This window comes from Saimiri boliviensis, chromosome 2 (genome assembly GCF_048565385.1).
Source record: "Saimiri boliviensis isolate mSaiBol1 chromosome 2, mSaiBol1.pri, whole genome shotgun sequence".
Classification (NCBI taxonomy): Eukaryota; Metazoa; Chordata; class Mammalia; order Primates; family Cebidae; genus Saimiri; species Saimiri boliviensis.
The window spans coordinates 28,056,981-28,072,357 of record NC_133450.1 but is presented as its reverse complement, the minus strand read 5'-3'; the positions used below and the strand labels follow the sequence as shown (position 1 = coordinate 28,072,357).

Sequence of the window (15,377 nt, the reverse complement as noted above, 5' to 3'; positions counted from 1 at the left end):
TTTGAATAAAGTTGTTATTGGGGCTGGGCTTGGTGGCTCACACCTGCAGTCCCAGCACTTTGGGTGACCAAAGTCAGAGGTTCAGGATTCAAGACCAGCCTGGGAAACGTAGTGAGACCCCCAAACATTTTTCACAAAGAAAAAAATTGTTTTTGACAAAGGAAAGAAAGAGATTCAGAATGCGGACAGAGTCCTTTCTGCCTCTCTAAAGCCTGCCTCCTCAGTAAGTGGCACTTCTCCCAGGTGACTGATTCCAGGAATGACCAGGCCTTTCAGGGGAGGTCACATTTTGTCTTCCCTGGCCCAGCAGGCTCACCTTGCTGAGGATGATTAGACCTGAATAGAATGCAGTCACCTGCACTCCCTTAAGAGGTACTCACACACAGGAAGGAGCATGTATTTCATTCCTGCCCTTCTGTGTGGGATGCCCAACACCTTTGTTTGGGCAGTAGAGTGAACTTATCCTGGTTAACTGTGTCTGGCAACCTTTGGCAATATGGGGAGGGACATCTAGACCAAAGATGGATTCAGAAAACATACACAACCTCCTGATTCCTCTAAGGTGGGGCTGCAGAAACAGTGGAGAAGGTCGGCAGTCTGCCAGGATGAACCTCTGCTCTTCCTTCCCTCCTGGTCCCCTCTAGCCCCGATTCAGTCAGCTGTCTGGCCTGGAGCAGGGATGGCTGTTGGTGAACCACGTTGCTCTAGGGAGCCAGTGTTGCCACCAGCATCGCTTATGATCAGAATCACCTGGGGGGCTCGTTCAAATGCAGATTGCCGGGGGGGGCCTCACTCCCAGAGCTCCTGCTGCAGTATGTCTGGGATAGAACAGAGACCACACTTTGGAAACACTTTCATGAAACCTTTGAGCCCCAGAAAAATCACTCAGCTTTCGCAGGATGGGTCAACCTGTTCAGGACTCTGTTCCCCAGGCCTTTAACAGGATCATGAAAGCACTGGTATATGTTTTGCTCCCAGTCCTTCTGGACAATTTTCCTCCTTTTTCTGTGAATTCTGCCCTCCTTGGCTCATCCATTAGGAGAGCAGCTGTTCCACCTGAAGCTAAGCCTGAGTTGGAACATTCCTTGCCCTTTGCAGTGTCAGGCTAGGCCAAGAGGCTTCGAGAGGAGTGGGGGAGATGGGAAGAGGGGAGGAGACTGTTTTATTTCTTCTCCTTCCCACGCTCCGCCTCACTTGGCTTTTCAGGAATGTCTCCTTATGGGCCCTCCTGACTCAGAAATGGACTTTCTAAGTGCCTGAGTGTGTGCTATGAAGATTAGATGGCAATGCTGCTTGGATGAGATGTTGCTGAGAGCCTCGCGATCATTGCAGCCATCAGCCCGACAGCTGTCGTGATGTTTGGGGATACGTCCGGGTTTACTGGCCCGCTGCGGCTCTGCGCTGCTCAGGAAGCTGCATTGAGCCCAACCTTGTTGCATCCCTGGGGTGACCTGCCAGGAGAGGCTGGGACATGAGGAAATTGTTCAGTGACCTGAGATGGAGAAATCTAATTCGAGAATCAGCTTTGTGAGGATATAAAGCCGAATGTTTAAGATCAAGAACTCTGGAGCCACGGGGTCTGGGTTCAAATCAAGTTCCATCACTAATGCCTGTGTGATTGCAAAGCAATTCTTTCCCATTCTGTGGGAGAATTTGAACTTTGCTTAACTTTGTATCTTTCACCCCTGGGAACCAGATAAAGGGAGTATGTCAACTACCTTTACGCAATATGCTTATGATAAAAATGTCTTCTAGTGATAAAAAAAAAAAAAAAATGGACAGGGAGACCTATTCATTCTTGTGGGAAGCCATTCTTTGTGCCTCCCTGAGTACAGTGACTCCTTTCACTGGCCTGTCACTTATGGGGCCCCTGGAAGCTATGCCTACGGAATTGTTACAAGTAACAGTGGTGCCTGTGAGGCATCCAGGGTGGTTGCCATACCCACCTTTCATTGCACCTTAGCCGTCATCTGAAAGAGAGTAACTTCTGGAAGGCTGTATGGACTGGGGTTCTATGGATTGGTTCCACTGAAGAGGAACTTCTGAGGCTGCCCTGCCCACAAGCTACATGTCCTGACTTACGCCCTTCCAAGTGACTCTAATACTGAGTGTGCTATCTTGTGAGCCTCAAGATTTAGTAAAAGTTAGAAAGACCCCTGGTGGGCATTGTGGACTGACCGTATTTGTTGTTTTAACTGTGTGTGCATCTTTCCTATCTATAAAATGGTGATGATAATACTAACTACTTTCTAGGGTTGTTACAAAGTATCTAATCCGTAGGTATGTGCAGCTGCCATTGTCATCATAATCATCATCATTGAAGGGAGGCCAGGAGGTCTTTTCTCCTTTGGGTCAGTTCCAGTCTCAGCTACTGATTTGCTGTATGACTTTGGCCAAATGACCTTATTCACTACAGATGCTGCCTTTCACAGCATATCCCAGGTGCTCCATTCCTTAGGTGAATGAATTGGTGTAAAGTAGGAGAGTCAACCGGAGGCTCTTTAGTGCCTCTTCTAGTTTCGTGTAACAGATTTTGCGTGACATTGAATCAGCAAAGAAAGTTGGAGGAGGACTGGAAAAAGAGGAGAGAAACTACCTGCAGAGGGAGTGGCATCAGGGGTCAGAGGTCTGGAGCAGCCTAAAGAGGGGGCAGGGTCATCAGGAGGAGGAGGAATGTGTCCAGGAGTCCTACTGACCACCCCATAGATCTACCCAATGCTTAAGAAAAATGTAGATAATTCTCTCCTGCGCGTTTATTTTCCAGGGCAAATCAAAGGGATCAGAGATCAATGGGATATGGGCAAGGGAAGATTAAATGGTTACTTTGGGTTGTTTTGAAGTATTTCTTTGAGAAAACTGCAGAGCAGGCTCAGACCTCCCTGGATTTTTCTTCTCTGCTGCTCAGAGTGGCAGTGGGGATGAGGATTTCTGCCCACACCCTCCCCCCAGCTGCTGGGGGAGAAGTTAGCAATGGCCCCAGAAGAAAGCTGACCCTAATGTTGTATTTCTCACTCCCTCCTTCAGGTCTGAATGCTGGTGCTTTTTATGCCTTGTCCACTCTGCTGAATCGCATGGTCATCCGGCACTACCCGGTAAGGGACTTCCCTAAGCATGTTGGGCCTCGAGATGATATGTTTCTAAGTCTGTCTTGGCAGGAGCTTGGATGATGGTGAAGTCTTCGTTCCCCCCAGTTCTAGGTAGCATGATATGGTGGTATGCTTCTGGGATTTGGAAGGAAATGGCCCTAGATCTCAACCCCAGCTATGGTGGCACTAAACTGTGTGATGGCTTGACAATGTGACAAGATGGTTAGTGTTTCTGAGCTCTCTTATTTTTTTTCCTTTTGCTGCAAAAGAAGCATAATTATTTCTTGCAAGATTCTTTTTAGGATTAGAGAGTAAATAATGTCACATGTATATGTATATATAATTGTATGTGAGATATGTATTATACAATAGTGCTTGGCAACACAGTTGGCAAATACATATATATATGTGTGTGTGTATATATATATATATGTGTGTGTGTATGTATATATATATATATATATATATATATTTCTGAATTTAAATGTTTCCAGAACCCATGAGGTTCTGGTTGCTGGGAATGGAAGGCTGAGGGTCCTGGACTCAGGAATACAGAGATCCAACCATCTTTTGAAAGGACTAGGCTCTTACAATTGCAGAAGTGGTAGGCTATGTGGCTAAGTGTTCTAGTTTTGGAGTTCAAAGGCGTGAGTTCAAATCCTAGCTCTGAACTTACCATATATCTTGTGACCTTGGGCTTGTAAATTAATCTCATTGCACCTGTTTCTTCATCTGCAAAATGGAGAAGACTGATTTCTAACCTTATGATGGGGAATGGTGAGGAGTCAATCAGATAATGATATAAAACCTTAGGCATGGTGCCTAGCTTATAGTAAGCACTCAAAAATATATACTGATTATCCTTTCATTCCTCTTGGCACTGATAGCTCAAAAAACCCAAGAATGGAAATTTTAACATATGCATTTTAATTTCCCCATCTGTGAAATGGAAATAATGACAGATAAGATAGAAGAGTTGCTGTAAGGTTTACATTTTTTTTTAATTTGCCTAAAAGTAGTTCTAAGAACAAATTTGGTTCATCCCTGTCACTCCAGCATCCAATATCATGCACACAGAGTCAGAGTGATGTTGCTGGGAGGAGTAGTTATTTTAGAATTTTCTCCTAAGCCATCTTCTTACAGGCCATCTTGTCCTGATACATTCTGAATGTTGACTTTGATGGAGCCTGAGTTACTTGCCTTTGTTCCTTCACCCCATGGTGACTGCACTCTCTCCTGGGTCTTGTCCCATCTCCGGGTGATCGTTGGGGCTATGGTTTCCCCAGGGGGAAGAAGTGAATGCTGGAAGAATTGGCCTGACCATCGTCATTGCAGGAATGCTTGGGGCTGTGCTCTCAGGAATCTGGCTGGATAGGTCCAAAACCTACAAGTAAGTGACTTTTCCTCTTGGACTGAGAACTGGGGACGTGTTTTTTGAAATGGCATATTCATAAGCAATGTGGCTCCAAGGCATTGTGTGGAGATCTGAGTGGCCAAGCAGGTCATTCGAGTTTATCTTCTCTGAGCCTCAGTTTCTTCATTTCTCAAATGAGGGAAGCTATACCCTTCTTAAGATTCCCACAGGATCCTAGGAAGATGAGAGCTACTGGACTTGAAGGCCTAGCATAGTCCTCTTCCTCCTCCCCACTCTCTACATAGCTTTGTGAAAGCGGCAGAGAAGGGAGAAATGAAAATGAATGGGAAAACAATTTCAGCAGTGGAAAGTCTGTGGAAACTCCAAAGAATGGAGATGAGGAGGAGGTGATTTCACTGCCCTGTTCTCATGGTACCTTGTGGACACCGTGAGGTTAACCAAGGTGCTCTGTGCTTTCTCCAGTTTGCAGTGTATATTATCTTCCAATTATTTATACCTTGCTGGTAAATATCATAATGTTCTTTGGACCTGAATGCCCGGTGCATTTCTAAGAGCCTGGAGCTATCTTAAAAGGTTTTATAAGGCTAGGCAATTGACTCACATCTGTAATCCCAGCACTTTGGGAGGCCAAGGCAGGTGGATTGCTTGAGTCTAGGAGTTCAAGACCACCAGCCTGGGCAACATGGTAAAACCTCATCTCTAAAAAACTACAAAAATTAGGCTGGGTGTGGTGGCTCATTCCCGTAATCCCAAGCACTTTGGGAGGCCAAGGCAGGCGGATCACCTGAGGTCGGAAATTGGAGACCAGCCTGACCAACATGGAGAAATCCCGTCTCTACTAAAAATACAAGATTAGCTGGGCATGGTGGCGCATGCCTGTAATCCCAGCTACTTGGGAGGCTGAGGCAAGAAAATTGCTTGAACCCAGGAGGTGGAGGTTGTGGTGAGTTGAGACAATGCCATCGCACTCCAGCCTGGGCAACCAGAACAAAACTCCATCTAAAAAAAAAAAAAAGAAGGCCGGGCGCGGTGGCTCAAGCCTGTAATCCCAGCACTTTGGGAGGCCGAGGCGGGTGGATCATGAGGTCGAGAGATCGAGACCATCCTGGTCAACATGATGAAACCCCGTCTCTACTAAAAATACAAAAAATTAGCTGGGCTTGGTGGCACGTGCCTGTAATCCCAGCTACTCAGGAGGCTGGGGCAGGAGAATTGCCTGAACCCAGGAGGCGGAGGTTGCGGTGAGCCGAGATCGCGCCATCGCACTCCAGCCTGGGTAACAAGAGCGAAAACTCCGTCTCAAAAAAAAAAAAAAAAAAAAAAAAAAAAAAGAAAAGAAAAAAAAAGAAAAAATTATCTAGGCATAGTGGCACCCACCTGCAGTCCCAGTTACTTGGGAGGCCGAGGTAGGAGGATCGCTTGACCCAGGAGGCGGAAGCTGCAGTGAGCTGAGTTCATGCCACTGTACTCCAGCCTGGCTCAAGAAAAAAAAAAAAAAAGGTTTTATCAGTGTGAACATAGGTGAAGAAAAATTAAAAGATTTTAGTGAATGCCAGTCCACTAGTCCCCCCATGGATGCCAAATCAGCAGAAGAATCTGCGTTTGTATAAAGCAACCTGGGTGCCTCAATTCAGCAGCTGACCTTGTAGGAAATGCTCTGGCGAACAACCCCCCAACATCCTGCCCTTGTGATTTTCCAGTGCTCCCCATTCACTGGGTACTCAGTTTAGCACTGGCTGGTGGGGCAGCTGCTAGGCTACACTGTACTGGGGCAAGGCAGGGTCCCGGGCTGCTCCGTCAAGGCCTCCAAAGTTCCCAGTGTCTGCAGGCAACAGACAGGGACAGACCCTGTTCTCCACCACACAAACCCGCTTCTGTGAGGCTCTGGTCAGACCAGATCTCACTCTGGCTGCCCAAAGAAAGGCCAATTGAGACCATCCCTAGGGAGGTGGCAACGAGGAGCCTGGCTCTGCTTAATTACTGCTGGCGGAGCTTGGCCGCCACCACATCGCTGCCATCTGTGAGTTGCTTGCTTCAGCCAGACACAAGAGTGGTGAGGACTGGCCATTCCCAAACCACTGAATAGCGGTGTCCCTTTTTCCAGGGCTTCTCTGCGGCAGGAGGAGGGAGGGATTGGAATGTTGGCTGGGCTGGGACATGGGCAGCTGTATGATTCAGATAAATTAGAAAATAGAATGAGAGGACTGGGAAGGACACTTTCTCAGCCCTCTTTAGAACCGAGATGTCACTAGTTCCTAGTGTCACATGATGTCTAAATCTAGTGGTCAGCATAAGATGTTCTTCTCCCTGTACCACTACCCAGGCAGAGAAGGGCAACTCCCAGTGGGACAAGAGCTCTGTGATCCCATCATTTCAGTGCCAGTCCTCGTCACCTTAAGGCTCCCAGATTTGTCTAGTTTGGTTTGGAGGCTGGAAATTGGGTGATGAGGTTTATCTCAGGCTGGGACTACAAATAGTTTTTCTATACTGGTCAGTGGTTTAGCACGAAGCTATGATTAAAGCTTCATCCTGGTGAGCTTATGGGATAATCAGTAAGACTGGTGTCCATGACATCACTTTCTGCAGAGTCTGTGGGAAGAGTGTGAGGGAGGAGCGTGAAGGGAGGAGGACACTCCTCTACCCTTAGCAGCTGCTTTGAAGCATTAGGTGGAAGTAGCATCTTTTGGAGACCCTGACCTTGAGCTTTTCCAAAGATGCAACCACGTGGTGCATAATCCTCCCTGCATGCGGTAGCAGAAGGGGCATAGGTTTCAAATCCCGCTCTGAGTTCACATCCCAGATCTGCATTTATTCAGCTGGTGACTTTGGACAAGTAACTTGAGTGGCCTGAGCTTCAGTTTCTTCATTGGTAAAATGAGAGATCGTCATATATTTCTCACAGGATTTTTGTAAAGGTTGAATTGAAATAATAAATGCATATGAAGTGCTTCACAGAATCTGGCACTCAAGAGATGTAGGGTTTAGTCTGACACAACCACAGAGTGCCGGTTGATGCCTCCACCATGGTTCTGGCTTCAGGAGTGATGTGTAAAGAAAGGCTTTAAAGGTCCGGTGCGGTGGCTCACGCCTGTAATCCCAGCACTTGTGAAGGCCAAGGCGGGTGGATTGCCTGAGCTCAGGAGTTGGCGACCAGCCTGGGCAACGTGCGCCTATAATCCCAGCTACTGGGGAGGCTGAGGCAGGAGAATTGCTTGAACCTGGTGGGTGGAGGTTGCAGTGAGCCAAGATTATGCCACTGCACTCCAGCCTGGGCGAGAGACTCTGTCTCAAAAAAAAAAAAAGAAAAAGAAAAAGGCTTTAAAACTTTCATCATCTGAGTCCTGATGGTCATGGTAGGGAGGCAGAGGGCTGTGCAGGGCCTGTGCCCTGCCTTAAGCAGTGAAGAGAGAAGAATGCAGGTCCAATTGCATGAGTCAGGGCTGCAGTAGAGTCCTAGGTGGGCGACATGGGAAGAGAACTGCTGGAGGGGCACAGAGGGGTGAGCCTGAAATAGAAACCAGGACTTGCTGATGGGACTCCTGACGGGATCGAGAGAGGGAAATGTAACAGGGAGTGGGCGAAGCTAGGGATGGTTGCTCACATTGGCTTTGGAAGTCAAGTACTCAGTTCAGGGCAAGAAAATATTCTCTCTTAGTTCCTGCTCTGTGGAGTTGAGTAATTCAGACTCAACAGAAAAAGCTTTGTTGGGTCTGTTCAAGTAGGGACAGGAAGAAGTTGTAGGTGGCTGCCCAGCATCGTCATGGTCTTGGGATAAAGCAGACAAGCAGAATTGGATGGCTTCTGGGGTAGTCCTGAACATCGGGATTTCACCATGGCTGATGTTTGTCCTGTTTTTCTTTTTTCTGGTAAGGGATGGGAGAAGGAGAAAGGGCTTTGCCCTTCTTGTCTGTGGCCAGGACCTGACAAGGGGGCAGCTTGATATGGTTGAGTGGGTTCTACAGAAAGAGAACAAAGATATAGTAAGATGGCTCCTTATTTTATTAGTCTTACCCTTTGTAGCATTGATCATGATGTAATTAAATAATTTTTTGTGTGATCATTGTCCATTGGTGTCAATCATCCTCATAGAGAGAAAGTTCTATGAAAGAAAATGTCCAAGGAACAAGGCGAGGCCTTGGCCTTGTAAGGCCTGTAATCCCAGCACTTTAGCAGGCCAAGGCAGGTGGAGCACTTAAGGTCAGTAGTTCAAGACCAGCCTGGCCAACATGGCAAAACCCCATCTCTATGAAAAATACAAAAATTAGCTGGTATGATGCACATGACTGTCCCAGCTACTCAGCAGGCTGAGGCACAAGAATTGCTTGAACCTGGGAAGTGAAGATTGCAGTGAGCTGTGATCACGCCACTGCACTTTAGCCGGGGCAACAGAGCAAAACACTGTCTCTGAAAACGAAACAAACAAAACTCCAAGAACATAGCAGAGGGCTCGACATACAGCAGATACTTAATAGATACTTGTGGAACAAATGAATGAATGAGCCTATTCAAGTCAGAAGTGTTTGATTCCATTTTTTTGCCTCTACTTGTAGGGAAACAACCCTGGTGGTCTATATCATGACTCTGGTGGGCATGTTGGTATACACATTTACCTTGAACCTGGGACACCTGTGGGTAGTGTTCATCACTGCTGGCACAATGGGGTAAGTTTCACCTCTGGCCTATTTATTAGAAAACACCATTGCATGGTTCTTAGAGCTTCCAGCATCCTAGGATGCAATATTGATACCTTTACTGACTTCTCACTGACCTCAGGAGATATGGACATGGTGCCCAGGGGTCTTGGTAATACTTGTAGCACTTCCAAAGGCAGCCTGGGCTGTCTGTTCTTTTGGGATGGAGTGAAGCATGAAGCACACCGTTTATGACCACTTGGAGGCTAGAACCTGTTTAGAGTCTTTTTCAGTTTTTGCCTGGACATCATGGGATTATGGAAAGTACACAGGGCTTGGAACCAGAGACTCCGGGTCCTGGTCTCAGTTTTGCTGCTGCCTACCTGTTAGACCGTGGGCACAGCACTTAACCACTCTGAGCCTCAATTTCCTCATCTGTAAAGGAAGATAAGAGTGGCTGCCTTGTGGAGTTGTTGGAAAGATTGAGAAAGATGACACAAAAGCATCAAGAAGTGTGGTACAAATGTAAGACATTAAAGTTGGCTCTCTTCCCTTTTGCGGCCATCAACTAAGCGGGAGCTGCCAAAATGAAGTTCAATCCCTTTGTGACTTTCGACCGAAGCAAGAATCGCAAAAGGCATTTCAATGCACCTTCCCACGTTTGCAGGAAGATTATGTCCTCCCTTCTTTCCAAAAAGCTGAGACAGAAGTACAACGTGCAATCCATGCCCATCCGAAAGGATGAGGAAGTTCAGGTTGTACGAGGACACTATAAAGGTCAGCAGATTGGCAAAGTAGTCCAGGTTTGCAGGAAGAAAGACATAGTCCACATTGAACGGGTGCAGCGGGAAAAGGCTAATGGCACAACTGTCCACGGAGGCATTCACCCCAGCAAGGTGGTTATCACTAGGCTAAAACTGGACAAAGACCGCAAAATGATCTTGAACGGAAAGCCAAATCTCGCCAAGTAGGAAAGGAAAAGGGCAGATACAAGGAAGAAACGATTGAGAAGATGCAGGAATGAAGTAATCTTGTATACAAGCTTTGATTAAAACTTGAAACGAGGAAAACAAAAAAAAAGAAATTAAAGTTGGAATTTTCTAGACCTGTTATATGAGAAAACATAGGAAACAATACCTCTTTCATAGGAGTCTCTGTTCAGCTCCACCTCCCAGTTATTTTCCTAAGGGCAGTATATGAGTGTGTGTGTGTGTGTGTGTGTGTGTGTGTGTGTGTGTGTGTGTGTGGTGTGTCTGTGTCTGCATGTGCATGTGCATGTGAAAGAGAGAAAGAGGGAGTGAGCACGCGCTGGCACTCGGTCCTCAGCTGGCTCCTCTCTGGATGGAAATAAGGAGGACTCTGAGTTCCTCCTTCCAGGTCCCAGAGAGCCATGGAGATGCTGCTCAGTATCCAGGAACTTCCCACTACCGGTACAGAGCCTGTGTACCCAGGACATAGTCTCTCAGCTGCGGGTTGCACACACCAGGCATCCCTGCCCCTTCTGTCAATGCTGACTCTGGCTGTCGCTGATGGCGAGATGGAGAAGCAGCAAGGGACCCCAGAGGCCTGCTAAGTACAGGGTCTCCCTGTGAACTTCTTCCTGGCCTTCAGGGGTGCCCCTCTCCTTGGTATGACCACTTAGAGGATGCCCAGATCATTAGAGGACCTCGTATGTCTTGGTGGGCAGAAACAAAACAGGGAAGGGAGTTCTAAGGGAGGAGGTGGGCTCCCTGTCCCTCTTGTTCTGGAAATTCTTCATCCCCTTGTTTCTCTGGTCTGGACTTCAGCTTCTTTATGACTGGCTATCTCCCGCTGGGATTTGAGTTTGCCGTGGAGCTCACATACCCAGAATCAGAAGGCATCTCGTCCGGCCTCCTCAACATATCGGCACAGGTAGAGCTCGCCTTTCCGCTTTGTTTCCTGGCTGGGCTGGCATTGCCTCATGGCAGCTCAGTTCTCCTCGTGGGTTAGTTGACTGGGCCCTTGTTTCAGATCCTCTTTATGCCTTTCCAGGTATTTGGGATCATTTTCACCATCTCCCAGGGCCAGATTATTGACAACTATGGAACCAAACCTGGGAACATCTTCCTGTGTCTGTTCCTTGCTCTTGGAACAGCCCTCACTGGTGAGTTGGAGCCTGAGAGCGAGAGGAGGCTCAGGTTGCCAATTTGGGACCCCAGTGTCTCCATGGAGCGACAGATAGGGAGTACCTGTGTAGGGGGGGACAGAGGGAAGGGTTTGTGGGGGAATCTGTTCAGGAGGCAGCACATTGTCTTGGTAGAATGAGCATGGGTTTTGGAGCCAGAAGACCATGTTGGAATCCCAGACTGTGAAACTGACTTCCATAGCTGTTGACCTTGGCCAAGTGGACCAACCTCTGGGAACCTCAGTTTTTAATAAGTAAAATGAGGATAATTAGAGCAATGTGTGCAAAGTCCCTGGCAAATATAAGTGATCCACAAACGAAGGCCATTATTGGCTTCTGCCTGTCAGGGACGGCAGTGATCCTTGGGCTTTATCAAGCTGGCTGATGGTGCCCTCAGTCACTAGCTCTCTTGAATATCTGCAGTAAGTTTGGGATACCTGCGACCCTTCAGAAATGAAGGTTTCTTCCCTCGGATGAATGTGATAACTGTGTTTTTGTCTTTCTTCCTTCTCAATCTATCAACCTTAGCATTCATTAAGGCAGATCTCCGGAGACAGAAAGCAAACAAAGAAACTCCTGAGAATGTGAGTATGTGGGAGCGTTGTGAAGCTGAGATCAGGGTCCAAGGCTTTTGATGAGGATGTGGCAACATAGGTGGGGCAGGGAGAACTCCCATGGGTTCTGGTTTTGTCACAGCGGGGAGACCAGCTCATCCCTCACACATGGTATCCTAAGGCTTTCCTTGGTGGATGTTTTTGCCATTGCTTTCTTGCTACTCTTTCTTGGATTCTTCTTTCACTTCCTACCCTCTTCCTGGAGCCCCGGCCTCATCCTGAGCATGTCGCTGTTGTCACAGTCAGCTGAGCAGGGCCCCTGACTTGTCCTGAGCCGAGTCCTAAAGATCTGGCTCCACTGCTTTCAGCCTGGGGTCAGTGGCTGGGGAGGAAGGCGAAGCCTGGCTCCATCATCTCTCATGGAGGTGGTGGCCCCAAGGCAGTGGCTCCCCTGGAATGTGACAACTACTTAGGCAGGGTCATGGGGACGGAGCCAAAGAGTTGCCAGTAGGGCTCTGAAAGGACAAGTCAGGAAGCAGAAGCTGGCGTGGTAGGAGAGGAGAGGACCAGGAGTGTGACCCAGAACAGAAAAGTGTTTCTCATCTGTTCTAACTGGCTGGGAACCACTTTAAACAAAATGTTAGCTATCAAATTTGAGTGATGATGAAAGAAATTTCAAATCTGAGAAAAAGCAAAGGTAGGGTATTCAAAAATTTAAAAAACACTTACAGAGGTAATACATGCTCTTGGTAGAAAAAGTAAAAAATACAGAAAAGTGTACAAAATTTAAAAATCATCATGTAATTCCATCATCTAGAGATGAGATGCTTTTTTTTGCATTGATTTCTGCATGCCTGTATCCACATGAGATATATGAATATGTATATATAAATGCAAATTTTTTAAAACAAAAATGAAACTGTCTGCTTTTTTCACTTATTGCAAACACTTTATCAGGCAACTAGTCTTTGCAACTTTTTTTTTTTTTTTTTTTTTTTTGAGGCAGTCTCGCTCTCATCCAGGCTGGAGTGCAGTGGTGCAATCTTAATTCACTGCAGCCTCTGCGTTCCAGGTTTAAGCAATTCTCATACCTCAGCCTCCCTAGTAGCTGGGATTGCAGGTGCACGCCACCATGCCTAGCTAATGTTTGTATTTTTAGTAGAGATGGGTTTGTGCCATGTTGGCCAGGCTGGTCTCTAACTCCTGACCTTAAATGATCCACCAGCCTTGGCCTCCCAAAGTGCTGGGATTGCAGGAGTGAGCCACTGTGCCTGGCCTACAACATACTTTTAATGCCTGCATAGTGTTCCTTTATATGGATAAGTCATGATTTATTTAACAATTTTCCTGTCTGTGGACATTAAAGTTGTTTTGAATTGTTACAAATAATATTGTGATTAATATGTTAGAAGCTAAATCTTTGTGCATATTCTCAAGTACCATATTTCCTTGAGAAAGGGATCAGTGGTCATGCCCATTTTAAAGACTTTGATATGTGTTGCTTGACAGTTCTCTAGAAAGGTACTATGAATACTAGCAATGTATATTGCTAGGCAGTAGGCAGTCACATGAGCACCAGCACTGAGTATTTTTCATTTTGAAAAATCTTTGCCAATTTTCTGAGGCAAGAGATATCTGTTAGGAATATTTTTAGTGTCTTAAGGATCTGTGTTGGCAGATAGATGATCATCTTTAGGTCTTTACTATTACGTTCTAGAGTTGGCAGGCAGCAGCAGACAAGCATGTGGAAGGAGGGGCCTAGAACAGGAAATTCACTGGGGAGACAAGGAGGGCCTTACAGCAGGGATGATGTTCTTTAGTTCTGCCTGAGGACCACGGTAGGGTTGCCATGGAGATGGGCTTTCACCTATGCTGTGTAAAAGGAGACATGATTTGGTAAACTGGCTGGGCGTGGTGGCTCATGCCTGTAATCCCAGTACTTTGGGAGGCCGAGGCGAGCAGATCACCAGGTCAGGAGTTTGAGACCAGCCTGGCCAACATGGTGAAATCCCATCTCTACTAAAAATACAAAAATTAGCCAGGCTAGTGGCACACACCCGTAATCCCAGCTACTGGGATTGAGATTGTGCCACTGCACTCCAGCCTGGGTGACAGAGCAAGACTCCATCTCCGGGGGAAAGAAAAAACAGGAATGATTTGGTACACTTGGGTAAATATATGTATAGTGAGCCTGGGAAAAGGTGCCTGGTGAAAGATTTCAATTTGGAACGTGACATATTGTGTCAAGTGAGATGAGATTTTGCTGTGTTTACTTTATAACCTGTGTTTATTTTGGCAGACATAGGCAAACAAAGAAAACCAAAATCACCTATAATCCTGCTTCCCAGAGATAACCTAGTAGCATTTCCAGTGTTGTGGTCTATGGACACCCTTGTGTATATTTTATTTTCTACTCTGCTCATGTACTTAGTATAGTTTGATAACATTTCTACACTACGATGATCTACCACAAGCTCATGTCTACTGTATAATTCCATTTCACTCAGTATTTCAGTTGCTCTGCTATTTCATGATTCTTGCAGCCAGTTTTTTGTGCACATAGACCAGGTTTGTTAATCAAGGTACAATTATTGGCTCACTCTCTTTGAGTGTGGGTGCTAGAAAAAGCACTGAGCAGGAACAGGAGCCTTAGGTTCCGATCAATGGTGCTCACCTGTCTTGTGTCCCTGGATAATACACTATGTGTCTGTAGCCTCCCTGGCACCCCTGGCAGCTTGGTATTGGGGGTGGGGTGAAAGTCATGCTGGGGCTGACACCAGCAAGGAAGCCAGGGCCATCACAGAGCAACTGTCCCCTGGAGCCCCGACATTACACACCCCATGGCAGCCATTGTAACTCAGAGATCTGCAGACAAATCATTGTTGGAACCAGGTGAAGACTGGGCACACAGCAGATCTGGCCAGACCTGCTCTTTCTAATCAGTGAGATGTATAGTTTAGGGAAAAAGAGATAGGACTTCTGGGATGGGGTAATGATTGACCTTGACTATGAGCATCTTACTGGTTTGGGTTTCTGCTTTTCTTCTAGCACATAGACAGTAGTTGCACTTCTGCCTCCACTAACTTGTTTCCTGTTTGTGATTGTGATGATGGCTTTGGAGGAGGCAGGCGTGGTGTGTGTGTGTGTGTGTGTGTGTGTGTGTGTGTGTGTGTGTCAGAGAGAGGGGAGACCGAGTGACTGAAATAGGCTGTTAGTTGCCTGAATGATGGCGCCTCGTGGCTGAGGCTGACTTGATGCCAAGTATTATGAAGATTGAGAATGGGAAGGCTGGAGTTCTACAGCTGTCGCCATTGCCACTAACAGACACTGAGACACTCCCTGGGGAAGAAAGCACCATTTGCCCAATTGACACTGGATTCCGTCTTAGCCCTGTGCGTGTCCTCTAGGCCTTGAGTGGTGTTGGCTCTGTGGTGCTGTGCCCAAGGCCTACTTGTGAAGAAGAAGAACCCTTGAGGTCACAGACAAAGTCCTTAAAACAGTAGACAAAGGCCTAGGTTGGCAGCATGTACCTATGGGCTCCACAGGATAATTTCCAGGCCATGTGTAATTCCAAACCCACCTAAA

At 46.8% G+C, this 15,377-nt stretch overlaps 1 protein-coding gene across 3 annotated transcripts in view; it reads left to right on the top strand.

Annotated features, from left to right (window-relative positions):
* FLVCR2 (FLVCR choline and putative heme transporter 2) overlaps positions 1–15,377 on the top strand; it is a 66,063-nt gene that overhangs the window by 44,647 nt on the left and 6,039 nt on the right. For all 3 annotated transcript variants that reach the window (XM_003924569.3, XM_074392959.1, XM_010335304.3), the window contains exons 4-9: positions 3,025–3,092; positions 4,373–4,476; positions 9,012–9,122; positions 10,880–10,985; positions 11,106–11,217; positions 11,767–11,822. In XM_003924569.3, coding sequence (XP_003924618.1) covers positions 3,025–3,092; positions 4,373–4,476; positions 9,012–9,122; positions 10,880–10,985; positions 11,106–11,217; positions 11,767–11,822 — 557 coding nt within the window. The remainder of the gene's footprint in view (positions 1–3,024; positions 3,093–4,372; positions 4,477–9,011; positions 9,123–10,879; positions 10,986–11,105; positions 11,218–11,766; positions 11,823–15,377) is intronic.